The sequence below is a fragment of the Notothenia rossii genome (genome assembly GCF_949606895.1).
Source record: "Notothenia rossii genome assembly, chromosome: 3".
NCBI lineage: Eukaryota > Metazoa > Chordata > Actinopteri > Perciformes > Nototheniidae > Notothenia > Notothenia rossii.
In genome coordinates this window covers 9454724-9473642 of record NC_136901.1, presented here as the reverse complement: position 1 = coordinate 9473642, position 18919 = coordinate 9454724, and the positions used below count along the sequence as shown (strand labels likewise).

Below are 18919 nucleotides of genomic sequence, written 5' to 3'. Positions count from 1 at the left end.
CTAAACTAGTCTGTTATTCAAATTAAGAATGAATCCAGAGTCCTGGGTAAAAATCGACAGAGAATATATTTTACTTCGAAAAACAACAACCGGAAGTATTGGTGTTTACTCCGGCGTTCTTCACACTGGTCCCTCTCCCGTCGTGTCAACCAAGGCTAGCACAGCATCACCGCCTTCTTCTTTCTATCCCTTCTGTATTTTCTGTCCTTCTGCTATATTTTCCGTCGTTTTCCGACACTTCACGATCTCCGCCAGGCTCACAACGACGTTTCCTCTTTTGATACCCATATTTTTGCGTGCTGAAATCGTTTCGGTAGCTGTTTCAGCCGTCGTGCCGCATCAGCCTGGAGAGAAAAACATCCATCCACGACGACGAGGAGGCAGGGTGCGAAAACAGCAACGCCCATTTTGACACCTCCTGTATCAGTGCTATCCCCACGAAAACGTTTTAGGATATTTTCTATGTCTGCCTGTTTATATCTGAGAGGGCTTTCCTCACTTGCAACCTGCACAGTCTTCCCTTTGCCCTGTGTTCCCACCGCCTCTTTAGCATCTTCTCGGAGCTGTAGACATCAACAGGGGCTGAGGTGAAGAGCTCCATGCCCCTTTGCATGCAGCGCAGCTCGGTCACATTCCTGCAGGTGAGTGCCGTCATGTTTCTCCTCACACACATTTAAATTCATCTCAAAATCATGAGCCTGTTTATATACTCTTGAGTCTTTTGTCATATAGGTCCATATGGAATACGTTTTCATGATAGTGATGATATGTGTGGGAGGAGCTGCATGCTTGTCTCCCTGTAAACACAATTGGCCTTCATTATTCATGACATGGCATGAGGATTCGATATGCAGGATGCAATCTTTCATTGTATGTATAATATATATATTAATATAATGAATGAGCAGCCTGATCAATAATGATTTAAATCGTGTAATCTCTACTTTAGACCTATTGTTTGATGTATTCTATTTTGTGCGGTAAGGTCTTCTTGTTACATTTGTTTTTATTGCAATATTTAACAATCTACACATGGCAGTTAGGCAGACAGTGTGCAAAGGCAGTTATGTAAACTAGAGCTGTAACAAATAATGGATTAGTCCATCAACAGAAAAGGAAGCAAGTATTGATCACTGTCATTTGTTAAACATATGTGACCAAAAATAACTTTTATGACCCAAATGGGAATATTTTCCCAGTATAATATGTAGATAGTGTGTATACATAGGTAGACTATCTTTGGTTTTTGATTGATCAATTGATTTTGGATGAACAAAATGTGCAATTTCAAGGCATCATTTTGGCCTTTGGGAAATTGTGATTGTGACATTTTTGGATGGTTTAATTTAAAACAAATAATGGAGAAATTAGTGGATGTACATTATGTGCTTATTACTTTCTGTGCAGGTTATACTGTCCGCCTTGTGCTCATGGCTCACGAGGACTGTCTGTCTTGTGTTATAAGCTTATCTCTGATTTAAAGTTTCCTCAGGTGGTAACATTGTAGCTCCTTTAAAAAAAAAGGCTGTTTTTTATACTACTACCAGTGCTACTATTGCTATGTGCCCCAGGTCCATTGTAGTGGGTTGTTGATTTTATGACTGCAGACAGGAAAAACAGCAGTGAAAATAAAGAAAGCTGAGCATTTTGTTAGCAGGCTGCTGATGCAAAAACCCCTGTTTACACACACACACACACACACACACACACACACACACACACACACACACACACACACACACACACACACACACACACACACACACACACACACACACACACACACACACACACACACACACACACACACACACACACACACACACACACACACACACACACACACACACACACACACACACACACACACACACACAAGCGCTGCTGTGTTTTAATGACGATCAGTCGTCCCGTTCCCTAGCAACAGTGATGTGTGCTGGTCAAGTCCCCTGCCAAATATAGCTCCTGGACAAGCTCTGTCAATCAATGCTGTGTTTTTACGTGCAGATACATGCATGTACGGTGTCTCGTCGTTACTAGGACTGAGTAGCTTTTTTTGCTGAAATAAATAAATTCATCCTCTATCCTGCAAGATGCTCTGCATTTGCATATATTCTGTTGCTTGTGCATGCATGGCTTTATTATTGCTAGGTGGTTGTCCTGTTGTTCACAGGAATAATAATATTATTATTATTATTATTATTCTTTTAAATTCTATCTTGCAATTTAGTTCCCAGTAAATGCAATGTTCAACTATTTTTTTTCTAAAAACGAATGAAAGACATGTTTTATTCAAACATGGATATACACGTTGTAAACGTTTTTGTCTGTGTTTGAAACTTAAATCTGAAATCAGATTTTGCTGACACCCTGCACTTTGCTGCAGCTCTGAATCAGGGTCAGTTGGGCACCTGCACTGAGTGCCCCTCACCCCCCCTCTTTGCTTTAAGCTGTTTTAATGCCATTAACCAGGGGGCTGTGGAGATTTAGAAGGGGGCATATCCGCTCTGCCCACGATGGGACGGATTAACATGCACACAAACTAACCTAGACAGACAGAGCGAGCATGCATGAGCTAATCCTGCAGGCCAGCTGTTGAGTTGTTGATGTGTTTACCATGTGTTGACAAATACCTTGTTTACATCCAACTCACCCCGACTCCTCCCTGTGTTTCCTCCTCAGTCTGCATCAGTGACCTTATCCTCCCACAACTTCTCGCGGTGCTCCTCCACGTCCTCCGGCGTCCCCCTCCTCTCCCTCTGAGCGCTCCGCTCCTCATTCTCCTCTCGGGCTCCCGCCATCCATCCAGCTGTGGCCCTCGCAGGGCGCGACTGCTGGCGCTCACCTGACAGGTCCCTGGCCTCAGGACGACTGCCAGCACCCGTACTCTCCCTACATGAGGGACAAAGCGACGCAGGTCAGTAATGCGGGGGGGTTACGCATTGTGTGTGGTATATGAATTTGAGTTTGGTTTGTATGTAAGATATAAACAACTACAATGTTAGTGACAATGAATGAATGTGTGTGTTCTTGCTTCTTAAAGATAGCTTTGAAGACATGTGTGTTTAAGAAGCTGCAGGCAATCAATGCAAAGGGGTTAAGAGAGATTGCAGACGGTTGCATCATGATGCTGTGTTGCTGTCTTTGACTATTACTCACAGACTGACTTTGAACCAGAGTCTGGTCAAACAGAAGCTGTAAGATATTTCTGTAACCTGTTTTACCTAGGCATCAGAGTAAAACAGCATCAGCTACAAAGTGTGACACTGGCAACACCAGTTGCTTCTCATAGAAAACCCCTATTTTGTACTATATCTGAAATAAAGCTCTAACCGGTGTGTGTGTGTGTGTGCGTGTGTTAGACCCCCAGGGCCTGGGCAGATGAGAGGAGGAGGGGCTCTCACAAACGCTCGGCCTCCTGTGGGAGCACCGACCAGCTCAAGGAGGTCAGTTTCTTTGTTTTAAAGCCAAAAATAAACACATGTTATGTTGTAAATAAATGCTTTTTCTGAGCATTGTGCTTCAGTTATGACCTAACACACCATCAATAACAAGACATGGCTGTATCAATCTATACAACAATCAAAACAACGTCCCTCTGTATGTTTGTAAAACCTCTCTAGATTGCCAAATTGCGACAGCAGCTTCAGCGCAGCAAACGCAGCAGCCGCCATCGGAGGGATAAAGACCGCAAGTCCCCGTTCAATGGCAGCCATACCATCATCCAGTCACAGGTAAGCAACACAGACTGTGTGTCTTTTCTGTCTGGGCGGAAAAAAGATAAGAAAGTTGAGAAGAGAGTTTTCAGGATGTCCCATTTAACTCATGTCCCTGTGTGTCTCCTGATGTGTTCTTTTTTACTCTCGTCTATGAAAAGTCATCTTAATTGGGTTCCTCTGATGCAGTAACACACACACACACACACACACACACACACACACACACACACACACACACACACACACACACACACACACACACACACACACACACACACACACACACACACACACACACACACACACACACACACACACACACACACACACACACACACAGGCCTGTCACGATAATTAATTTTGTTGGACGATACATTTTTATGGAAATTATTGCGATAAACGATAATATTGTCGGCGCCGTTTTAAGACCATTTTAGACATAATGATAATATATAATAATAATTCAAGGACATCCTTTCAAACATAACTTTTTATTGAACATTCAACATTGCAAATGAAATGTGAAATAATATTAAAATATATAAATTATATATAATAAATAAAACAAATTAATTAAATTATAATAAATTAATTAAATCACACACAACCAAAACAATAAATTAAATAGAGTCAGGCTGGAAAACAGAGCTCTCTCTCTATATATATATAAATAAATATGAGCACACATTGTCTCACAAGCAAAAAAAACCTCCTTAAAACAACAGTCAAGTGTACAGTCCACTGTCAAACACCCAGATGCCTCAACAGGCCATATCCAAATCTGTTTTTCTAAGTTTTCGAGCAAGGAACACCAACATGTTTGCATTGTCGGGCGGGGGCTCTCCATCTCCAGCTGCCGTGTTTGCTCCCAGCTGGGAAAACGGAATGGGGTGGTTGTGTTTTAGGTAGTTTAAAATGCGTGGTATTGCCTGCTTTTGTCGCTACCTTTTTTAAACCAATGCGACACACCGCCCGGCTCATTCAAGTCCGTAGGTTTGCCTCGTTGATTTGGTTTGAATCCAAAATACTGCCACACCGGAGAATCGAGATGTGTAGTTAGGTTTTGTAACCAATTCCATTTCACTTTAAATTCCCCGCGAGTAAGTCACACATTGTCTCCCGCTTGTCACTATATTATTAATTTGGCTGCTACGCTGCTGCACGTGCACGCGGAGTGTCCTGACCTGGCTGTGTGTCAGCCCCGCCCCTCACAGCGCGCCTGGCAGCCACAGCGCTCCAGGCTAAAATGCTGGTCACATCTTTATGTAAACGGCAATTTATCGAGCTCAGAAAAGTTATCGAGTCCATTTTTATTTATCGTACGATAAGTCAATTTATCGATTATCGCGACAGGCCTACATACACACACACATACACATACACATACACATACACATACACATACACATACACATACACACACTCCAGTCACGTTGCTGTATTTTGACAGCAACAGGGCTGGTCCTCTGCTCCCTGTGGTGTCTGCTGGAGTGCAGCTGTCCTGCTTTCAGGGCCTCCTCAGGAGACAAAGAGAAAAGAGTCATCATGCAACTTTCCTAACAATACTTGACAAGCTCATTAACTGATGCAAAGAGCTAGCAGGAACACACTAGAAGTTACATCAAGATGATCAAAGGTTTGACTTATTTGTTGTTGCAGGAGGTTACAGCTAAATTCATTCTGAGACATGATATCATAAATCAATTCATTTTCTTACATTAACCAAATACCATTTCTGTGAAGGATTTTGTGCAGAATCGGTACTGACAGCAGCCATGTGTGTGTTTTGCAGTCACCTATGCCCAAAGCCATCCTGATACCCATCCCTATTTCCAAGTCATCGGCCCCTCGTTTCCGAAACAGCGTAGAGGGCCTAAACCAGGAGATTGAACGCATCATCATCAGGGACACGCCTGAAAAAGAGGACACCATCGTTGTGAGTTTTGCTGGCTCAGAGATTGTTTTAAAAATTCACACACAACCACTGTGGGGATTAAGCCCCCGGTCCATGTTGTTATTGTGACCTCATTTGTGTGTGTGTGTGTTTGCGCGACAGCCACAGGATGTCCCAGATGGGCACCGCGCACCCCCACCCGTCCCCCCACGGCGCAGCAGCAGCACCCGCAGCATAGACACACAGACTCCCTCGGGGGGCGGCCTGAGCAGTAACCATAGCAACTGCAGTAGCCGGCCTGACTCCATCTCGCCCTCCTACCTCACCGTCCTCAACGACACGAGTGGAGGCAGCCCCTACGAGGACAAAGGTGACTCACACACACCATATATTACGCTTCATTGTGCGCACGCCGTGTCTCTGTGAGCATGATCTGCTGCCGACCTTTGACCGACAGTCTCCCCTCTCTGTCTGTCTTCAGAGCTGGGCCCCTGCTCCCCACTGCCTAAATATGCCGCCTCCCCCAGACCCAACAACAGCTACATGTTCAAGAGGGAACCTCCAGAGGGCTGCGAGAAAGTCAAAGTGTCCGAGGACACCATGTGAGTGGATTTTTAGATTCAATTTTTTTTTTTACAGGATGTTCTTTATTTGTTAATGTTATGTACCCACTTGTTATGAAGGCTAAGAGTCCCTGCATGTTTCCACAGAACCAAACCTCCACAGGACCTCCCTCGCTTCTTGTGTCCCGACCGCAACAAGGTCAACTTCATCCCAAACATCGGCTCCGCCTTCTGCCTCGTCAGCATCCTGAAGCCCTTACTCCCCGGGCCCCGAGGTCCAGTGGGCCTCCGGAGCCTGTCCCCGTCCCTCGTGCCTCTGTCCACCCAGCCCTGCCTCCTGGAGGAGCCCGAGAGCTTCTGACGGCTTCACGTCACCCCCGGAAGAACCCCTCCCCTCCCCCTCCCCCTCCCCTCAACAAAATCAGAAAAGACTTACTAGGAAACAACCCTTCTGCTCTAAGAATGCCTTCAGCATGCCAGCTAAGCTCTCTCTGATGTCCTTATCTCGTTGACAAAGCGCTTCCCACTGCCTCTCCTCAGACGACTACAACGTGAGAGTCCTGCAGCCCTGTGCGGGGGTGTGCAGCTAACATTTCATCGCTTTCTTCTACCTTTAGAGCTGGTTATGTTCCTGTTTTGTCGGGAGGAAAAGGGCGAAAGGACAGACTCTTTTTTTCATCGTATTATACCATGGCGCCTTTCCACGGATATATCTCTTTTTCTATCTGTAGTTATTTCTCTTGATATAAAATATGCCTTCCATTGTAAAAGAAAAAGAAAGAAAAAAAGGCCACTGGTTTCCTCGGTGACCAAGAGTTTGACCACGGAGGCTAATTTTGGTGCTGCCAGATATATCGTAGCAAAACTTGAATGGTCGCGACGAGAAGGAGTTTTAAAATGTGCCTGATATTTTAGACCGCTCAGTTTCGCTCAACCAGCGTAGTGCTCCATCATGTTTGACCCTTTAGCATGGCACACATGATGTGAGCCCTATGCTGGCCATAGGTACACACACACAGGCAGGGACAAGCAGAATATACAAGCAGTGGTGGAAAGTAACTAAGTACATTTACTCAAGTACTGTATTAAGTACACATTTTGAAGCATTTTTACAACTTAAAAGGGAAACATTATACTTTGTACTTCACTGCATTTTTAAGCTTTACTTACTTTAGATTTATTATGATTTGTTGTAAATGTAATCTATCCAGTAATATATTTAAGTACCTAAAACAATTAGTAGGACAGGAAATTAATTTGCAGCAATTTAATTAAGTTTTTTTATAAAAACACTTCGCATTTCCAGCTTGTGTGTGAAGATTTGCTGCTTTTACTTGCTAATATTTTTTTTTATTTGTAATGTATTTTTCTGCAATGAGTTTCTCAATGCAAGACTTACTTGTAATGGAGTATTTTTTACAGTGTAGTACTAGTGATTTTACTTAAGTAAAATATCTGAATACTTCTCCCACCACTGTAGGGGGTTTTAAAACATATTTATGTGTACTTTTATCAGCCATTTGCAGTGCAGGCTGACTGTAAACGGGTACAAGCTTCACTAACAGGTAGCAGTGAGCCCCCCTCCCGCTCCCCGCCCGCTGCTGTGTATCTATGGGAAACGCAGGCCAGGGCTATGATGGGTGCAGCGTGTTCTACCTGTCTGCCTGCCCCTCCTTCCCAAGCGCCAGCCTTTGCTTCAGAAATGTCCCTCCTTACTCCACGTCCATCACACACCCCCCTTTTGTTCCAGCTCTTGCTCTCCTCCTATCTCCCTCAGTCACTGTAAAGCTGATTTCCTCCTGTCTTGCTCAGCTCGTGTTGTTGTGAAATGTGTCCAGACGGGTCTCATCTTGGCTCCCTCGGGCCTGCAGAGCCCTGAACATGGAGAGGCTGGTGAACACATCCCAATATCACTACTTTACAAGATGGTCTCCACAGTATTTCTGTCAACCTAATCAATATTTAAACTTAAATTTGAAATGCACCACTTTTTATCTTTTGCATCGAAACATTTCAGACTAGCTGCGCCACAGTTGGAGCTGTTGATTGACGGCCTCTCCATGCCCCGGCCCCTCTTCCTGTAAATGTCATTACTACTTAACTGTACCTGCTTCGGTGGGATAGGAATGTACTGGAATTGTAAATATAAAGGCACACTGTGTTTGTATTATCGGCTGACAAAGATATGTATCTGAATGAGTTGTCCCATAGACCCCCTCCCTCCCTTCCTCCCTCCTTCCTCCCCTCCCTTCCTCCCTCCTTCCTCCCCTCCTGCTTTTTCTCTGCTGAGTACTGTGAATTACATGTCTCATTATTGTGAATAATTATGTATTTATTTATCAGGAGTGTTATTGGGTCTTCAGAGAATTTTAACCAAGAATAGATTACATCCTCCATCTCAGGTTGTAGTGAATAGGATACAAAAAAAGATGACTTACTTCTCGTGCACACTAACAAGTCTACACTACGAAGAGAGCAAACCAACAGCTGCTATGTATGTAGCCTCACAACAAGGAAACGATGTAACCTGTAGCAGAGTAGAAGTAGAGAGAAGTGCGGATGTTGTTTATCCAGTGACCTGATTTGGCATGTTTCTAAAAATGAGGTGTTCTGTTCCAAAATGAGATATCCACTTGCTGAAAAACAATCACACCTACAGCGACATGACTTTCTGTCGTTTTTAAACGTCTGTTTACAAAAGTAGTTTGGAAGATTAGATTCATACAAATACAGATTTATTTCAGATACCAACTTTTATCAGAGTGGATAAACAGCATTTTGGAATGAGGCTCAACGCAGTGATTCTTTGTTTGCTTGTCCAGTTTATTGGAAACAGAACTGCCAAGTTTTCATCTGTTAAACCCCTCGAGTGAAATAAAAAGGCATAGTTGAATTAAATAAAGCATTTGTGATTGACTTGAGAAATACATTCTTTTGGTGTAAATAAAGTGTAAATCTAGCAGTATACAGTATTATGTATTATTATTATACAGTATTACATTATGTGACAAAATAATACAGTAGTTTCCCTTCATGTGTCACATTTAAAACAAAAAGAAGAGCAGAGATAATAATATACAGCTTGTATAAAATGTGTTTTTTTTCCCATGATGCATTGCCATCTGATTACCTCTGCTGAGGCACACAAAGCCATAACTTTGGATTTGGTTTAAGTCGATGCATGTGGGCATGATATTCACATCTCAACAACTCATGAAACATCAAATAAATCTTACAAACTCCACTCTACATTTGCAACAGTTCCTTTTAGCATTTCGTAAACATTCAAAAATGTCAGTATTGGTAGTTCTTCCCTTCAACAAAAAAAACAAGCAGTGGGAATCAATTCCAGAACAGGTGTGTGACATGGTAACAGTTCTCCACTCCCTTTTCCCATAAAACAATAACACATTTCCAAAATGCATCTTTCAATTCTCACACAGTTAAAAGTGAACAGTATTTTACAGTGTTAGAGTTAGTCGTTTTTATATAAGCTGGAAATAAATACATTTTGATTTGCATGTTTATAGGATTTAAATAATCCACCCATTAGAAAATACGTTTTTCCAGTGTCCTAGTTTAAAACATCGTTCAAGAGACAAAAAATAAATGTTTCATCCTTCACACATTTTCCTCGGCCTTTGTGAAATTGCTATTGTGAAATTTGAACAACAGATGGGACTTTCTTTCGCGTCCTATTTTTAACACTACATTCAGAGCCAGGAGAATCTGGGATGAAGGTGGACAGTGACATAAAGAGGCTGTGGACAGTGATTTTCCATTGTGTCTGTAATATGACTCCAGGCCAGGTGGTCATAATGACCCCATCAGTCCTCTCCAGAGACAGGACATATCACAGATCAGTGTGGCCCGTAGACCGAAAGAAAGAAAACTGACATTTCCTTACAAAGATTAAAACGTGTCACATTATTCATCTAACCCATGGATTGTCCAAATTCCAGAGATGTCACTATTTCTAGATACCAATTAATTTAAAAAAAAGTTACTTTGATATTTTTCATCAGGCTAAGATTATATATAAATTGTATTTATTTTACTGGCAGAGATGGACTTTCATTCCATGTTGAGTCACACCGGTAAAGGAAAAGGAAATGAGTCAGCATTGTGGTATAAAAAAAACAGAGTTAGGTCTACAAATAGCTGGATAATGCACTGTTGTTGCTGGGAGAAACAAGCCCCAGATCCAACTGTTGTTGTTTGTGTGCAAATACAGGCTCAGTGACAGGTTCAGGGTCCCATCTTACATACACAATGTTAGCTATGTATATGCATATAGAAACACTGTACGCTCTTCATCCATACGTGACAATCGTGTGCAGAGAATTTCCGCTTACGTCCTGGGTCCTCTGTGATGTGTGTACACAGCAAACCGACACACCCAAACTAACATGAATAAAACTCACAGTGCCGTCTAAAATAAAGCTGTAACCCAAACATTCTCTGCTTGGCAGAAGCTGCAATAACTGAAACTGTGTGTGTATGAGTCAGAGGCTGCATGTGTGTGTTAAGAGTCATTTACAATGCTGCAGAGAGAGCGTTTAATAAGCAACAGTGTTTCCTTTTCCAGTGTGATTTAGTGTGTTGTATCTTACTTACTTACGGACTTAAAAAAACTTGCCGACATCCAGAAGAGTCTTCATACAGTGCTGCACACACACACAGCTTTATGCATTGAGCAGCTCATCTGGGGAGCGTCCGATAGCGTCGGGGTTGGAGAGGGGGTCCAGGTCGGCAAACAGGTTGAACCAGGCGGACATGTCTTTAGATGCACCTGGAACACACACTGGAACACACACACACACACACACACACACACACACACACACACACACACACACACACACACACACACACACACACACACACACACACACACACACACACACACACACACACACACACACACACACACACACACACACACACACACACACACACACACACACACACACACACACACACACACACACACACACACACACACACACACACACACACACACACACACACACACACACACACACACACACACATTGTTACAAGAAGGTTTCCAAAGATAACCCGTCCTTATTCTGCAGCTTGTACGTTATTAAATAACCAGACATAATTCATAGTAAAAAGTGTATCCATTGCCTCTTTATATATAAACCCTGTTGTGTAACTCTGTGTGAATATAGATTGAACGCACCGCGCTAAAGACACATTTCCCAACTATAAAGTTTACTGTACTCAGACAGTGGAGGACGCAGGTTAAGAAGAAGCATACCATTGGCTCCTGGACTTGGAGCCGGCTGAGCTGATTGGCTGTGACCAGGAGGAGGCTGCAGAGGCGGAGCTTGGAACATAGGAGGGGTTGACCAGCCTAAAACACAAAGCAGGGTTAACAAGAGTAGTGAGAGATGTGTCGGTGAGCTGCAGTGAGATTCTCTCTCCAGCAGAGAGCAGGGTTGCTCACCTGTGGAGCTCAGGCTATGGTCCAGCAGCTGGGAGGGCAGGAAGCCTGTGGGGGAGGGGGGGCCCGAGGGAGGACGTGCTGCCGGGCCATTACCCTCCGTCGGCGCTCTACTCTCTGCCGGCCCACCAGTTGCTGCTGTGCTCTGTGGAGGGACAGTGGGGGGGTCGAAGAGCCCAAAGGCGTCCTGCCACTCCCTGCTGAACTCGTCGCTGGCCCCGGGGCCCGGGCTCAGGAGGTCTTTTAGGAAAGCCATGTCCCCCCCTTCACCATCCTCCTCTTCTGCTCTCAGCTCTGTCACGGCAGAGTGGAACGGATCACCTGAAAATGGACCCACACCTAGACGGACAGAAGAAGAGTCTTATATCTTTGAGGTAACTACATCACAGGAGATTCTGAAAGGTCACAGATTTACAAGCTTGTTTCTAAGCACAGATTCAGATTGCAGAGGTTCACAGAATCAACCATAGAAAGATAAAGCCAAAGGAGAGGGCTGAAATGACAAGAAAAAAGACCATAACTAACAACTGAGGGTTGATGCTCTTCAAATCAGACTTTTAAGGAGCATGCTGTTCAATGAAAAGAGTCTCAGAAGTGAAGATAACAGTTTCCCCGTAGTGAATGGAACAAAGCCCCTTGCACCAGACAGGCAGAGTGAGTCCAGATCCAAAGAGCCAAAGGAAGCAGAGTTGAAATCCCATGCCACAGCCAGCAAAGTGAGATGGGAGTCAGAGTTCACAGGTGGAGGAGAGAGCAGGCCAGTTTACCGAAGGCAGGCAGCTGTGACTGGAGGCTCTCAAAGCTCCAGGGCTCACTGGGCCTCCCCCCCTGATGATGAGGCAGGAGCTGGGGCTGCAGAGGGACGTGAAGGGGGGCTGAGGGCTGGGACTGTGGCTCAACACCGGCCATGAGCATCAGGTCATCCTCAGAGTCCGTGGACAGTCCTCTGAGAGCGTGCAGGGCAGCCGGAGGTGTGGCAGTTTGTTGGTGCGCTGAGACTAAAGGATCATAAAGCCGACAGGCGTCCAAACTTTGCTGTTTAGTTCATTTTAAAGACATACAATTATGACCATGTCAATTCAAGAGTGTAGAGCAGAGATGAAACATGTCAACAAATTATTCGTGATACTTGACCTCCTTAAATGCGCCTTCTGTTCACTACTACTCACTTCTCCACTTTCTCTGCAGGATGCCCAGGCTCATTCATGATTGTACCACACTGTCAACATGTCCCTATAACTGTGTGTCTCAGCCTAGAGGAGGCAACACATACCTGAGCCAGAAGCACTTCCGGATGGCTTGTCGTCATCCAAGGACACCAGACTGAGGAAGAAGGAGGAGGAAGGGAGGAGGGGAATAAATGAGAAAGTGCCTTAGTAGCTGGCTAGACAGGGTTTTTCTATTTTTAGCAATGCAGCAGCCTCTATTTGATTTGGAGATGCACTCTCTTTAGGCACAACGTTTTTAAAGCCCTCAACTACCAAACGGAGCACTATGATCATCACATACAAAAGCGGTTTTCAACACAAAACACAAGACGGACTAATCTAGATTTATTTAGTTCTCTCACCTCTCTGTGTTGCTCTGTAGAGCCTTCTCCTTCTTCTTCTTCTTCTTCTTCTCAACATGTTGCTGTGCCTCTGCTAGTTCCTCCAGTGGGTCTCTCAGGTCCTGTAAAAGGGAGGAACAATTTACAATGTAATATAAAAACACAGATGATCGGATCTATGTTGGGAGGACTGCTAAAAGGACAGTTGGTATTCACACTGTGTTGTTGCTGTCTGCAGGGAATGCAACACTCGAGTGTGAAGTACCTTGAGTGTGGTGAAGTGGTATGGTTCATGTCCTTGGAAGGCCTCGTGGATTCCTGACATAGCGTGGGCCGTCTTCTCCCAGAACTGCAGCAGAGTGGTCTGCCAAGACAGGAACGAAAGATATTCAATAGTACTGTTTCCAACCAGAATGAGTGCATATATGCAGGCTTTGTAACACCGGAAACATTTAAAACATAGGCAATGGACTCTTTCCCCAGTGCCGGTAGAAGAGTATGCCTTTCTGTCAATTAAGTATGGTGGCTCTGAGGGAAGCATGTATATTGTATGTGTTTGACGTAAATAAATGATAATAACTGTCTAAATCCCTGATGGTTTTCTTTATTATTTATTTACATAACTGTCTAAATCCCTGATGGTTTTCTTTATTATTTATTTACATAACTTTCTAAATCCCTCATGGTTTTCTTTATTATTTATTTACATAACTTTCTAAATCCCTGATGGTTTTCTTTATTATTTATTTACAGCAACACGCCGTAAAATCGAGTGGAAATGATCGTGTCCACCTGAGTGTCATGTTTACATCATAGGCAACCCGAGCTGGAGCTGACTAATACTGCCACTTCTGCAGAGTCATGTGTCCTGGGAATAAAAGCCTCATTTAATCCTCCACACTGAAGACACAAGTCAGATGTTAATTGGTGTTAGTGTGTTTTTGTGCAATAGTAAAGGCTTAATTGAGTAAAACCAGAAAGACAAACAAGCAGGTAGACAGATCGGGATACTGCATTCATTCTTAAAGCATACAGGTACATATTGTAATTAAAGCAGAGTCTAACAGAGATGATATGGTGTTGACAGGCACACACCTGGTAGGTACAGAGGGAGTGTGAAAGCATGTTGCAGCGGCTTGCTCCCAGCATGTCCACCTTCTGACACACATCGTTCTTCAGCTTCTCAAACTGGCCCTTCGTCCCTCTGACCTGGGATTGGACCTAAAAAACAGACAAAGAGACACATCATTGATATCATTAGAGTGTCAACCAGCACCTGATACGCCCAAACAAGCGTCCTTCTACCTTGCGGAACTTCTCCAGCTGCTTATATGTGTCTGGGTCGAGTTCCTGGGAGACGTCCTTCATCCAGAGCAGAGCCCCTCTGTACTCGGTGCGCGCCTTCTCCATGTGAGTGACCGTCAGCAGCGTGTCGGCGATGGCGCGCCGCCTGAACGTCTCCACTTCCTGGTGCAGGCGGTGCAGTGGCGGGCAGAGTGCCATCCTATGGAAAAAGATGAACAGAACTCGTGACATTTCTCAAAATGAAAAAGACATTCAGCATAATGTATCATGGCCAAGTAAGGTTATTCAGCAGAATCAACAATTCACATGTTTTTTCACTCTGTTCATTTTTAGCCATTATTTTAATGCTATTAGTCTAGAATGCACTGTATGAGCAACACTTTAACTCTGGATCATTGGCTTGGTATTTCCTGCTGCCGACCTCTGCTTGGCGGAGGTGCACAGGGCCTTGCTGGTGGAGTTCATCATGTTGCCAGCCTTTGTGCGATCGTGTTCCGCCTGGAAACGCAGGAACAGGCCGAGCTCGTTCTCCTCCTGAGACAGACCTGGGAAAAGAGATCAAAGTCCCTCATGTACACAAAGGAGACGCATCTTGACTCCCTCATACCACGACCGTGCTAGAAAGAATATCACTAACACTGTAACAACTTATTTGAGTTTAAAAAAACAGGCTTATTAGTTTGTAAAAAAAACCTATCCAACCATTTATAGCTTAAGTGTTCGACAAAAGCATCACACAGGAAGGAACACAATCATAAACACACAAAATGTCATCTTGTATACGGGAAAGAATGATACATAAATAGCTCCTACTGCTGTGAAGTCAAGTGATGTAATGTTATGCGTTTAGTTTTACTCACGTGTGATCCTGTGCTGGTACTTCTCAATCACCTTCAGCAGCTCTGTGCATGTCGACTGAACCGAGTGGAAGAACTGTAGAAGAAAAAACATGCCAGGTTCAAATACATCCTCAACACCTTTCTTTAGAACACCTTTAAGAACCTTGTTGGTTTTCTGTCCACTTATTTCAAGACTTTATTTTTGCAGTGTTAACACAACATATTTTGCTCTCTCTTGCTTTCTGCCTGGCAGTCAGATGCCTCTCCTCCGATCTGCCAGAGTTATGCTTGTGTGTCATAGCAACACAGATTTAGAGGTCGCTCTATACTGCTCTCTGATAGAAAGCGATGCACCCACAATGCAACACAAGGATATACGTCATGATTGGAATGATGTTAAAGAGATCAGGTTAGGACATCTTAATAAAGTTTCAGTTGGGGATTCAGCTGGAAGAACATAATGCAATATTGCGTGAGTCTGACATTGAGCTTCATACAGCAGGGTTCTCGGGGACATGGTCATTAATGGAGGCAGCGTGGAGAACTAACTGCAGACCACTTGAGTATATCCTTGGGCTGCTCCTTTTATATTAGCGTGGGATTGCCAAAGAACATTTATGGAAAATAATTAGATTATCTTTTAGTCACAGTCATAGTGAAATCTTTTGAACACTCCTATATTTTATAAAGCCATCCATGCCTGCCTCTTCAGGTGTGAGACTGTAGACTGAGAGCAGAGGGAGGAGGTGACTTTTACGTGGAGTTACTGATTAACTTTAGAATAAACACTCACTGCCTTCTTTCCGTTTGCCTCAGCAGTGTCAGATCCCTGCCTGTGTACAGGTCACTGCTCCTGAACAACACACCTCTTATATGTTGTATTACTAAGACGACCAATACTGATTGATTCATCAAGATCATGTTGGTCTTATGCCATCTGCTCTGCCTGACTCACAGGGGCAGGGGAAAACCAGAAGAAGATGGAAATAAACATCCACTCATGGCTTCGTGCAAATACACTTAAATACATCAGTTCTGTTTTTCTACTTGAGATTTTGTCAGAAAAAAAAAGAAAAAAAGAAAAGACAATCCAATGTGGATAAATTCACTTAAAACTAGATGAAATGTATAATGGTACTGATACTGTAAAGATTGACTTAATAAGATCTGATGTTTCCTTATCTGACGTGACCCTATATCTGTAAATCTAACGAAAACTGTGTCTTATCTAATGGTGACAGTCATACTCTGAAAAATGAAATAAAGGATAAAATCGGATACGATCAAATCTAATTCTAGTAGCTTGCAGATCACTGAAATGTAAAACCTGATTAAATCAAGTTAGCTAGAAGGCCAGGGAGTCAGGAGAGCTAAAATGCCACACGACAGGTAGGCAAAAGATGATCTGAATCTACTCTTTGTAAATGATCTTGAAACACTTTCTCCTCTTTTCTGCCTTTGTCTCAGCGGGGATGGATGGAGGGACAATGATTTCAGGAGGACAGTAGAGGCCTGATCTTGTTCCTGAGCGAACAAAAGCCTCACAGTGCATCCCTTAGCAGCTCAGTGAAACTCTAGCACATCGCAGACAGTTACACAACTAAATGTCAGCCAATCCAAACTACCAGCTCTCATTCCTTGCAGTGATGTGAAGCGACTGCAGAGGATCAGACTGTAAAGCTGTGCGTGACGTTCAGAGCTGTGATGTACTGTCAGACATCTCACCTGTAATTACAACCCTTATATCCAGACATCAAGAAAACATCTCTGCAAACAATGGACCCCTTGTGCCGCTGATGTTCTAAAGCCTCTCTTTGTAATCCTGCTGCAGATACATTATCCCTCACAATGACACACAATACAAGCTGGTAAACAATATCTACATGTTATTTACAATTATAACATGTAGATATTGGTAACCCCTCCCCCCACTACCTCCAGCTTGGCGTCCAGGTCAGCGTCTGAGGCCACCACGTACTCGTCCTCCTTCTTGCCCGTGGCTTTGATGAGGACCTGCTTAGTCTTCCAGAACTTCTTCTGCATGCGAGCCATCACCGAGCTGTCCTCGCCGAGCAGGGCCCGGCCCCCGCTCAGCATGTCCCCCGCAAACCTGGAGCACACACACTTAAGTCAGCTGCTCTTATAACGACAGTGTTTAATACAGTAATTATGATCATTATAATAATGGCACTGGCTAGAGTCAACAATGATGTAAATATGAATTGTACACTTACCCGTCCATGATTGAATATCAACCTTTGTCAGTTCTGAAAACTAAAAGAAATAGAAATGTTGTTTTGTTTAAATATTAACCCAAATGAGGTAATCAACAGGTCTTGGTTCAAAATAAATGCATTGATGATCTGTTCTTCATTCATTAAACATGTTTTGAATTTGAACTCGTATGCAGCTTGTATCTTGCCTCAGGATAGCAGTAGGATTTAAATGGATTTTTAGTATAGAGTAAACTAGTAACTGAAGTCCATTGTGTTTCCTCTTCCTCACACAGAAAGCAATGGTCAGGCATATAGACTGAAGGTGTTGTGTAAATCTAACTAATATAATGCTACTGACAGTCACACTGAGATATAACTGCTGCTGGTTTCCCTGTAGATGTTTGCTGGGATACATTCAACAGCCAGCATGTAAACAGAGCTGACAGCTGTTCCCCTACTGAATTATAATCAAGTTATAAGCGGTTATCATAGAGTGTTATCTGTGACTGCACAAAAACCCCTCAGTGCTGAAGGCTAAAAAGCGAATCTAATATGGTTTATCCAGCAGAGACCAGACACCTGTGCTTTTCGGAGTGAGGAGAATTGAGAGCCAGCTGGCTGTGGAGCAGGTGTTCAGTTACACGAAAGGCTGCCTTGAAACACACAATAAGAAGGCTAAGGCGTGTGTCATTCGACCATTTTTATCGACGATGTGAATACAAGGTGTAAAAGTAAAAATAAATGTAACGGTAGTCGAGAAAAGCCAGCCGAAAACGGCTTGTTTGCTAGCAGCAGTTTAGCTTCTAGCAAGTGCAGTTGTAGGAACAGTATATAACTATAACGAGATATACAAACATTACGGTTATTATATTATGGTCAGATAATTTAAAAAGGGAATTTACCTTTACCTTGCTTTTAGTTTTGTCCAGCAGTCCGAGCATCTGTGCAGCTCAGCTCGGCTAGCCTCCTCTGCCGATAGCCGTCATAATGAGTCAGAGAAACAGGATATGCAAAGCAGCTGTAGCGCTGATTGGACACCAGAGGGCGCTGCTGTACAGGCCCATAGACTGTATACATTAATAGACAGGCCACACAAAAGTTCGTCTATTGCCAAGTAGGCATTCACAGCAAAATAAATTGTACTATACTGATTAATAAGAAGTTACAATACTTATACCTATATTAATGTGTTGCAGTTCCACTAGTTTAAAAGCAGAGGGAAGATAACATGTCAGTAAAATAACACTTTGATCAACCCCCAGACACTTTGCTTTAATATTATGGTACAAAAAGACCTATCATAGTGATACCTCTTCTTTTTAACGCCTCTCTGGTCATATTCAAATGTTGCCTCCCAATAT

The 18919-nt window shown here is 43.4% G+C and overlaps 2 protein-coding genes across 5 annotated transcripts; one reads left to right on the top strand and one right to left on the bottom strand.

Moving 5' to 3' along the window:
- The first annotated feature begins 140 nt into the window (after positions 1-140).
- Positions 141-9093, top strand: fam117ba (family with sequence similarity 117 member Ba). The gene is made up of 8 exons (XM_079671843.1): positions 141-641; positions 2683-2917; positions 3363-3446; positions 3624-3734; positions 5512-5655; positions 5776-5983; positions 6095-6215; positions 6324-9093. The coding sequence occupies exons 2-8, from the start codon at positions 2897-2899 to the stop codon at positions 6535-6537; spliced, it is 903 nt and encodes a 300-aa protein (XP_079527969.1). The 5' UTR covers positions 141-641; positions 2683-2896; the 3' UTR covers positions 6538-9093.
- On the bottom strand, positions 8979-18573 carry ical1 (islet cell autoantigen 1-like). 4 transcript variants are annotated; one of them, XM_079671839.1, is made up of 14 exons: positions 18461-18573; positions 17577-17616; positions 17278-17452; positions 15364-15436; positions 14925-15048; positions 14504-14702; positions 14294-14419; positions 13464-13562; positions 13220-13320; positions 12923-12972; positions 12417-12647; positions 11653-11988; positions 11464-11559; positions 8979-10980 (listed from the first exon to the last, which is right to left on the bottom strand). In XM_079671839.1, exons 2-14 carry the CDS (start codon positions 17582-17584, stop codon positions 10862-10864), a joined length of 1737 nt encoding a protein of 578 aa, XP_079527965.1. In that variant the 5' UTR covers positions 17585-17616; positions 18461-18573; the 3' UTR covers positions 8979-10861. The 4 variants fall into 4 exon arrangements, with proteins under 4 accessions (XP_079527965.1, XP_079527964.1, XP_079527966.1 ...); XM_079671838.1 differs by having other exon boundaries at positions 18467-18573; XM_079671840.1 differs by having other exon boundaries at positions 8979-10968; positions 18467-18573.
- Between the last annotated feature and the right edge of the window lie 346 nt (positions 18574-18919).

Excerpts from the sequence above, each read along its gene's own strand:
- fam117ba (XM_079671843.1), top strand. The coding sequence starts at position 2,897 with ATGAGGGACAAAGCGACGCAG. Across the intron at positions 3,735-5,511 it reads ATACCATCATCCAGTCACAG|TCACCTATGCCCAAAGCCAT; the intron begins GTAAGCAACACA and ends TGTGTTTTGCAG. Across the intron at positions 5,984-6,094 it reads CAGCCCCTACGAGGACAAAG|AGCTGGGCCCCTGCTCCCCA; the intron begins GTGACTCACACA and ends GTCTGTCTTCAG.
- ical1 (XM_079671839.1), bottom strand. Across the intron at positions 13,321-13,463 it reads ACCACTTCACCACACTCAAG|GACCTGAGAGACCCACTGGA; the intron begins GTACTTCACACT and ends TCCCTTTTACAG. Across the intron at positions 11,989-12,416 it reads GTCACAGCTGCCTGCCTTCG|GTGTGGGTCCATTTTCAGGT; the intron begins GTAAACTGGCCT and ends CTGTCCGTCTAG.